Source organism: Salvia splendens, chromosome 1, assembly GCF_004379255.2.
Source record: "Salvia splendens isolate huo1 chromosome 1, SspV2, whole genome shotgun sequence".
In the NCBI taxonomy this organism is placed as follows: domain Eukaryota; kingdom Viridiplantae; phylum Streptophyta; class Magnoliopsida; order Lamiales; family Lamiaceae; genus Salvia; species Salvia splendens.
In genome coordinates, this window is record NC_056032.1 from 22,903,215 (window position 1) to 22,912,217 (window position 9,003).

General features: G+C 42.0%; 1 protein-coding gene across 1 annotated transcript; it reads right to left on the bottom strand.

The window, feature by feature from the left end:
- Nucleotides 1-6,897: 6,897 nt before the first annotated feature.
- LOC121751468 (IN2-2 protein-like) lies at nucleotides 6,898-8,246 on the bottom strand. The gene is made up of 4 exons (XM_042146249.1): nucleotides 8,101-8,246; nucleotides 7,864-7,930; nucleotides 7,156-7,356; nucleotides 6,898-6,933 (listed from the first exon to the last, which is right to left on the bottom strand). The coding sequence occupies exons 1-4, from the start codon at nucleotides 8,244-8,246 to the stop codon at nucleotides 6,898-6,900; spliced, it is 450 nt and encodes a 149-aa protein (XP_042002183.1).
- Nucleotides 8,247-9,003: the final 757 nt, after the last annotated feature.

Consider the following 9,003-nt stretch of genomic DNA (forward strand, 5'->3'; position numbering starts at 1 on the left):
TTTTCAAAAGCATTCAAAAGTGCATTCTCCAGCTTATCTATTCTGGCTTCCACCTTGTCCTCACTTTGCTGCTCGTTTGCTGCATTTGTAGGTATTCGTCTGAGGATCGTGGTGCGTGGAGTATCATAAACTTTCTTGGTGTTGATCAATCTATCCATCACCTTTTTGGCCTCGCTCAACCATAGCTTAGAAAAATCCCCACCGCTTGAGGAATTCTTCAGATCCTTGCTCTCAGGTATCATTCCTCCATAGAAGTTATTGTAGATCTCTGCCTCTGCCATATGGTTGTTTGGGCAGGCGTACATCATTCCCTTAAACCTACCCCAATACTGACTCAAAGTCTCATCACTATCCTAGTGGGCTCCTTGTGTCTCCTTCTTTAGGGCATTCGTCTTTGTAGATGAAAAGAAATAATCTAGGAATTGGGATTTGAAATCGGCCCACATCCTGATAGAATTGGGAGGTAGCCTCATGAACCAAGTATCTGCTTCTCCTTTTAGTGCGAAGGTTATGGCCCGCAAGTGGTAGTCCTCCTCAGTTGACCCATTTGGTCGCTTCTGAATTCCGCAGAGCTTATAGAATTCATGTATGGGCTTTCGATTTTCCTCCCATAGTTATAAGGCATAACGGCTAACACGCTGTTTTTCACCTCAATATTAGCCTGCCCTTGGGTTACTACAATAGCCTGGGCCGGCTATCCACTCAAGTGAGCATTCAGAGACCCAATTTCAAGATCGTCGTCGACAATGGCAGCCATTATGTCTGGTTTTTCCTCTGTAGCAAGATCCTCCTTCGGTTCGGTAAGCGGGAGCTGATCCTCCTCACCTTCTGAACTCGAGTGGGATGGTCTGCCTGTGTTAAACCCTGATCTGGTGGTAACATGGTTTGTTCCTTCCCTGATCCTCTAATTAGATTCAGTGTCTCTCCAGTGAGTCTCTCCAGTGAGTAGGGTTATTCCAGCGTCCAAACATCAAGTCTCTGTTAAAAAACTGTAGAGAAAATAAAATAAAAAGAAGTTAAGACTATATATACCAAAGATCTCAAACACATGCACATATAACGCCATTCATCGCGGGCAACGACGCCATTTGAAAGGAGAGAGATGAGCTTGTGTAGAGTTGTTTACTCAATTTTAGCACGAAGAGAATAGCGAAGACTGATCAAGAGACGTTGATCAACGGATCAAGACAACTCCTAGCCAATCTAACTTGTCGTTGGATGCGCAAACAGACTGAGACTCACTCCTCTTTTCAAGACCTTAACCCACAATACTAAACCCTAAGGGTCGAATCCCATGAGAATGAAGCTGTTTTGACTGTAGTTGAGACAATTGGAGATTGATTGCTGCCATGCTTCACAATGGGTTAAGTTTACTCAATCTAAACTGAACGACTTAAAATTGTTTCGTACTAAACTAATCAATTCAACTAAACTCGACTCAATCTAACTGACCTACGACTAACTTCCAACTATCAACTGAATAGGCCTCTGAACCGTACATTGCATTAAGTAAATCAGGACCACTGACTCATACGACGCACTACAATAAATCTGAAATGCACGAAAAGTTGACAGAGACTGCTACTTTAACTAACTACGATCTTCTTCTTCTCCAAACAAACAAAATTAACTGGCCCAATAAACTGCAACAGATCTGAATAGAGCATCTAACATAAAACAGGACACAAAATAAATCTGAGCTAGATCCATGCAATTTAAAAGGAATGAAAAAAGATCGATAGTACCTATCCTAATTTCATGCAACAGACGTACGCAAAACTAAGAACAACGTAAATCTAGCTGAGAACTACCAAATCGGAAACAACGAACACAAGATCAGAACATTGCGACACTAGATCTAAGTAACCAACGAAAATCAAACACAACCCAACATGATCAGAACAAAATCTAACTCCGGAAACTCCAGATCCAAACCATCATTCACCACAAACTCCATTTCGACCGACAAAGACTCCAACAATCCAACTTAAACAATAATCAAACTTCCGATACGAAAAGAAATCGTAAACAAACTGAAAATATACGATCAAATTAAGAGGAAACTGAAAAATGACAGTGGATTCAACAAAATATCTCGCGCTAAAACGGAAACAGAGTAAACAAAAGTATCGGAACTAAAACAAAACATGAATGAATGAGTTTCTTCTTAAACTAAGCTCTCTTTTTCCCGGATGAGGAAAAAGAGAGTGTTGCTGTGGTATAACTCTAACTCCAGCTGCTAACCTACTTGATATCATATGATCGATGATGGATGACGCCCTTTTTCCCACATTTCTTCTTCTATTTATAGGATGGCTTAGGGCACCAATCCCTAGGGTAAGACCCTTATGATTTGGCTTTAATGCCCTTGCGTAGGAAGGCATTCTTCTTTCTCTCTCCTATGACTCACCATTCGCTGCCTCCTGATTTCGACTTCTTTTGATCAACTCGCACAGCTGTCAGGTCTAGTCGCTCCGTCTGCCTTCGCCTGATCAGTTTGCTTCAGTTATGGGCGATTTCTCTGCTTTTATCCCCACTTGATCAGGTCACCTCATCACTTAGCCGCTTCGTTGCTTCTTAGTTCCTGCAAACTTAAATATCCACTTTTTCAAACATTAAAACCCTTATTAATATAATAACCACAACAAAACCATGCTTGGAACGAGCCCTATCACTCGTGCATAGCACAAGTGTGGTACTAGTTAGAACTAAAGTAGAACTGATAGAACCGATTAGTGAGTGCGAAATTAAATCTGTCAAAACTGGTTACTCCCTCCGTCCGCCATTAGGAGTCCCAATTAGAAGACATAAAACCACTCCTTACACCCCTCAGCAAAAGGGAGTTGCTGAGAGGATGAATAGGACTTTACTTGAAAAGGTTAGATGTCTTCTGTCCAAAAGTGGTTTGTCTAAAAAGTTTTGGCGTGAAGCTCTTTACAGTGCATGTTATTTAATAATTAGACCCCCTTCTGTCCCTTTTAAAGGAAAGTTCCCTGAGCATGTTTTTAGTGGAAGAAAACCCAATCTATCACACCTTAGGGTGTTTGGGAGCAGTGCTTTTATTCATTCAAAAACTGATAAGTTAGACCCAAGGTCTAAGAAGGGTGTTTTTGTTGGGTATCCTGATGGTGTTAAGGGTTATAGAGTCTGGGTTAGGGATGAACCTGGTTTTAAGGTTGTTTTTAGTAGGGATGTCATCTTCAATGAAGAAGATTTCCCTTGTTTGATTCCTGATAGGTCCCCTGCTACTCCATCCTCAGATGGTAAACGTCTTAGTGAGGTGGAGCAATCTAAGGAGGGGCCCTTAAGTGAGGTGGAGTCTCAGGGCAGTGATGCTTCCACTAAGGTGGAGCAGGTGTGGAATTCCTCCCCTATCAACCCAAATACTATCCCCTTGAGCCTCGGGAGGACCAAGGCCTTGAAAATGCTATTGACAATGAGCCTCAACCCAATAATAATCCAGATTTACACAACTATCACTGGACTGGAGATAGAGGTTGGAGGGTGGTTAATCCTCCTAACAGATATGGTCAATTTGTGAATTTAATTGCTTTAGCATTTAATGTGTATGAATCTGATGGAAATGACCCTCAGTCTTATAGGTACGCTCAGAAGTCCAAGTTTTGGGATATGTGAAAGAGGAAATTCATTCTTTGTTTGTCAATAAAACCTGGATCCTTATGCTTTGACCCCCTGGTGCCTCTGTGGTTGATTGCATGTGGTTGTTTAAATTGAAAGATGAAATTGAATGGCTTAGGTACAAGGCAAGGTTGGTTGCAAAAGGTTTTACTCAACAAGAGGGGTTAGATTACACTGAAATTTTTGCTCATGTGGTTAAGTTTACTACTGTGAGAGTGATGTTTGCCTTATGTGCTCATTTTAATTGGGAATTAAAACAAATGGATGTCAAAACTGTTTTCCTTCATGGTGATAAGGATAAACCAATCTATATGAAACAACCTGAGGGTTTTGTGGATCCAAATTTTTCCAAACATGTTTGTTTGCTAAAAAAGGCTTTGTATGGTTTAAAATAGTCCCCTATGCAGTGGAATATCAAGTTTAATACATGCATGCAGAAGTTGTTTTTTTTTTTAAACAAACGCCTTCCTGACGGAGGGTTAGGCGGACCCTCAACATGTTCATTGCTCAAAATAATCAGGTTTACAAGTACAACCCAAAAGTGGTTGAGGGGAAAGACAAGTTACACGGATTGATTGAATCAACACCAACGAAGACAAAACAAGACTCAAGAGTACTCAAAGGGCCCCTCCTCCGTCGAGGACCGAGTCACCTGAATACTCTAAGCTCAGCCCCAGGCAAAACACCCCGGGAGCCCTATCTATCTGTTACTCATCTGCCCACCTCTAATGGAATCTGAAATTAGGGACTTTGTTTGCTTCCATCTCTACTAACGCTTTCAGCGGGCTGGAGCTGTTGCATGATCAAAAACGTTTAGCCCTTGTTCCTCTAGTCCTTGTTCAGCGAGGTAGTCCATTGTTTTATTTCCTTCTCGGGCTATGTGCGAAATCTTGATGTTAAGCCCTTTGCACAGAAGCTTGACGCGTCGTACGGTGTGTCTAATCTCCCCTGGCCCTTGTTCTTCTGTTGTCATGATCTGGACAATTGAAGTTGAATCTGTTTCCATCCATATATTGACCCCGCGCCTGACCGCCGCTGTGACGCCTTGTTCAAGAGCCTTGAGCTCTGCTTCGAGACTGGATGTCGCCGTGAAAGAGGAACTGAAGGCGGAGATCAGCCTTCCCTCTGCATCTCTGATAACTCCTCCCCCTCCGGCGGCGTTCCTTGAAGATGAAAAGGCCCCATCAGTGTTAACTTTGATCCAGTTGGGTCTAGGAGCTTCCCAGCAGATTTTAGAAGCTCTCAATACTCTTCTTTTGGGCCTATGCCCCGCCAGCAAAGGGTGTACGACTCGCACTCCTTGCCAATGTTCCACTTTCGAGACCCCTCCCAAAATGATGCGCTCTAGGTGCTGGTTTATCCTCCATATAATGTGACCCGTACTGAACACCACATTACCAAACGTGCAATCATTTCGTTCCAGCCACAAGAACCACATAATCAGGCATGGAAGAAAGGAGCTGATGTGCATGTGGTCAGTTCCGGAGAAATTAGACTGCCAGTATCAAATTCTCTGTTTGATGTTGCTTGCACCCCCTCCACCCTCGGTATTATGTGCAAACCATCTCCCATAGAAAGCCCAAAGATGTTGAGCCGGTTCACTCTCGAGGAACAGATGTTCTGCAGTTTCCACACCTGGGGTCTTGCAGCACCTGCATTTAGAGGCCATTTGTACCATTCTCCATTGAAGTTTAGCGTCCACTGGAACTCGGTTTGCCACTAACCGCCACATGAAGTTGGCCATAGAAGGCGTCACGGCCTCACCACAGAAGTGTTTGTAAATGTTGTCTGTCGGCTGGTGTATCCGAGCAAGTTGCCACGCCGAAGCCGAGGAGAAATTGTCGTTCCCAGTGAGAGCCCATCGGCAGATATCCTTTTCCGACGAGTCGAACGGGGTTTTCAAGATTTTCCTTTTCATTGAGTCTGGGAATCCTCTCTGCTCTAGATATGGTCGAAGTTGATCTTCATCCCATTCATTGTCTCTCCAAAATTTACACACCAGTAGATTAGTGTCATTAGGGGGGGAGATCGCTAATTCGCATAAGGGGGATGTCCCGAACCAAATGTCCTTCCAGAAGCTGATTTTTCCTTCTCCTAGAGACCACCACATGAAAGAGTGGATCTTCCTTCCCGCTTGAAAGATACGTCTCCAGATGGGGCTGTGTCTACGTGAGAGCGAGACCTCCGAAGGTGCAGTCCGTGAGCAGTATTTAGCTTGCATAAATTGAGCCCAAAGAGATTGATTTTCACAAAACCGCCACCATAATTTACAACTGAATGCGTGAACGATGTCTTGGAATCGTCGGATGCCGAGGCCTCCTTCTGCGTACGGCCTCCATTTGATCCAATGAGTTTTCCGTGCGTCATTTGAAGAACCCCAGAAAAACTGAGCTAGGATTTGCTCCATTCTGTGGAGGGTCATGGCAGTCGGCTCTAGAACTTGAAAAACGTGGAGAGGAATGGATTTAAGCTTGCTTTTGATGAGCATGAGCCTCCCCCCGAATGATAAGTGTCTGTGGCACCGGGAGAGAACTCGGATCGCAATTCTATCCCGAATAAACCAGAAAAGTTCATTTCTTTTTACACCCCGATATATTGGGACCCCGAGATACAAGAAGGGGAAGACACCCCGACTGAATCCCACTACTAGAAAATGAGCCTTTAATGACACCTAAAATTGCCACTAGAAAACTATTGTTGTGGCACTTTGCCTGTAATGGCACTTCATGCAAGTGCATTATCGGTAGCTGTAGTTATAGGTAACGTGTAAGGATAGGTCTTGTATTATGGCAATCAAAAAGTGCCATGAAACATGACGTGTAATGTCACTAGAAAATGCCACGATATATTTTCTTAAACTACATTAACTTTTGGAAAAATATACAATATACCCCAATAAATATTTATTATTACAATTTTCCCTCATTTTATTTAATTTATTTTTTTCACCTACATATTTCTGTAATTTATATTTTTTTCCTTCAAATATTTATAAATTCATTTTAATCCTTCAAATTTAATAAACTACTCACTCAAATAAAATGACAACTATTTGAATAATATTCAAACCATCAAATGATTTTACACAAAAATGTAACGTGTTTGAACACACAAACTAAACAATATTACGTGTTGGTCATCTTTGACTTAAACTACACAAACAATACTAGTACTAAAAATTATAAAGTGCTAATCTATTCCAAAAGTGCTCAACATATTTGAAACTGTTTCTTTAGAATGTGAGCCTCTCATGCCTGCCTAAAAGGGCCAAGTACCTCTCCCACGCCACGCGACCTACAACAATTCAGTTTAAAATTTCAAGTTAATAAAGGAGAAATCATCACATCCATAGTTTTCTTCATCAAATTATACGTTTTACCGGCATTGAGCCAAGTTTTCTTCTCCAAATATTAACAGGAAAAGGAACCACCAGAGTCATTGGAAGTTTGAAACACAGTATCCATTATTTTCAAGTATATGCTGCTAGAGGGAGTGTATCTTCAAGAGAGTACTCACAGTGACTTCTATGGGCACACGCTTGTCAATCCGATGAACATAATAGAGATCAATGCAGTCAACATCAAGACGCTTCAAGCTCGCCTCACATGATAACCTCACATATGCTGGGTCACCACGTACCTCAACCTTCCCATCCTGATATATTATCCCAAACTTAGTAGCAAGTTGCACTTTCTCCCTCATCCCCCCTTTCAAAGCCTGCAAAAACTCCAAATCATTAAATCCAGGAACATCGCAACTCATTCAACACCAAATTCGGCAAAAAAAATACCCACGCATGATCTGTAAAAAAAAATCCACCTATGGACTCTTTATATGTATAGATAGTGAGTCTCAATAGTTTCCATCCAATCAATAGTTTGAAACTTAAATATGGAAATTAAACTAGGCAAAAATCTCTTGGAAACAAAGTAAATTAACAGCATAAACATTTCAATACTCCTTGATAAGAAAGTAGAATCATGGAGTATTAAACAGCTAAAAATATAAGAACAAGAGTTGACTTATTAATTCTTCTAAAACCAGAAAATACCGATATGAATTGTGATTATCAGAGATAAACAACTGGGAAACTAAATCCAATCTCTTTTGTGGCAAGTAAGATCAATATAAAACAAAAGCCCTAAAGCTAAAAGCTGAAACAAATTAAACAGATATCAGCGCCAGAGAGTAGTAGCAGAAAAAAATGGACAGAAGGAAGAATACTTTTCCGATGAGGATCTCGTTGGTGTGGGGACCGTAGAGGTCGGAGGTGTCGAGAAAGGTGACGCCACTCCATTATAAACCATAGAGCGCTGCTAAACGCCGGGGAGCAACTGGCGATGACTCTCCGTCGTGAGGAAAGGAGCGACGGCAGTGATGCTCGCCGAGAGCGGAAATTTGGCGGAGGGGCGGCGACAGATTCGAGAGAGAAGAGAGAGGGCGACGACAAAAATGATTTACCTTGAACAGAGAAGAGAGAGGGCCAAGGAGAAGCTAGGGTTGTTAGGTTTCAATTGGGGATTTACTTTGAAGAGATGGAGAGATGGAATGATTTTGAAGAAAATGTTGGGCGAAAACTTCTGAGGGAAAACATATTTGGAGTCCATTTTATTTTGAGTTGAAACAAATTTTTCAATGTATTATTTATTGGTATGACACTTGGCACAAGTGCCACTACATGAATCTCTTCATGGCATTTATTTGGAGATGCAATATTAGTTTAGGATATAAGTATGGCTAAAGGTTGGTGTATTGAGTGACTATGTGCAGTGGCAGTTTTTAAAAAGTGCCACAAATTTCGTGTAGTCTTAGGTTAATTTTCTAGTAGTGTCCTCCGTTCCTCCTGATGGAGGCTGACACCCCGAGTTCTTGTCATGGATATAGAAATTACTCTTGGCTGCATTAGTTTTTTGACCCGAGACCTCTTCGTAGTGCTTAATGCATTGGCCAAGTTTCCTTTGTGCTTCTGTGCTAGCCTGTGTAAAGATCAGAATATCGTCAGCATAAGAGAGGTGTGATACACTGAGGCATTTCCTACCCGTGCCATACTTCATCTCTTTGTTTCCAATGATGAGTTTATCTAGTAACCGTGAAAAGTAATCCGCTGCCAACACGAAGAGGCCTGGAGATAAAGGATCCCCTTGTCGTAGTCCCCGCGAAGATTGAAAAAATCCCCCCGGGGTGCCGTTAATCAGCACAAAGAACCAACATGTGCTAATGCATCGTCTGATAAGATCGATCCACTTGTCCGAGAACCCCATGTGCTTCAAGGCCTCCAGCAGAAAATACCGCTGCACCCGATCATAAGCTTTTTCCATGTCCAGTTTAACCGCGACATTGGGGGATGGATAGTTTCTATGGAGG

Coding starts and splice junctions, on each gene's coding strand:
- LOC121751468 (XM_042146249.1), bottom strand. CDS start 8,246: ATGGACTCCAAATATGTTTTCCCTCAGAAGTTTTCGCCCAACATTTTC. Junction 7,357..7,863: donor ACGAGATCCTCATCGGAAAA/GTATTCTTCCTT, acceptor GAGTTTTTGCAG/GCTTTGAAAGGGGGGATGAG. Junction 6,934..7,155: donor GTGTGCCCATAGAAGTCACT/GTGAGTACTCTC, acceptor GAATTGTTGTAG/GTCGCGTGGCGTGGGAGAGG.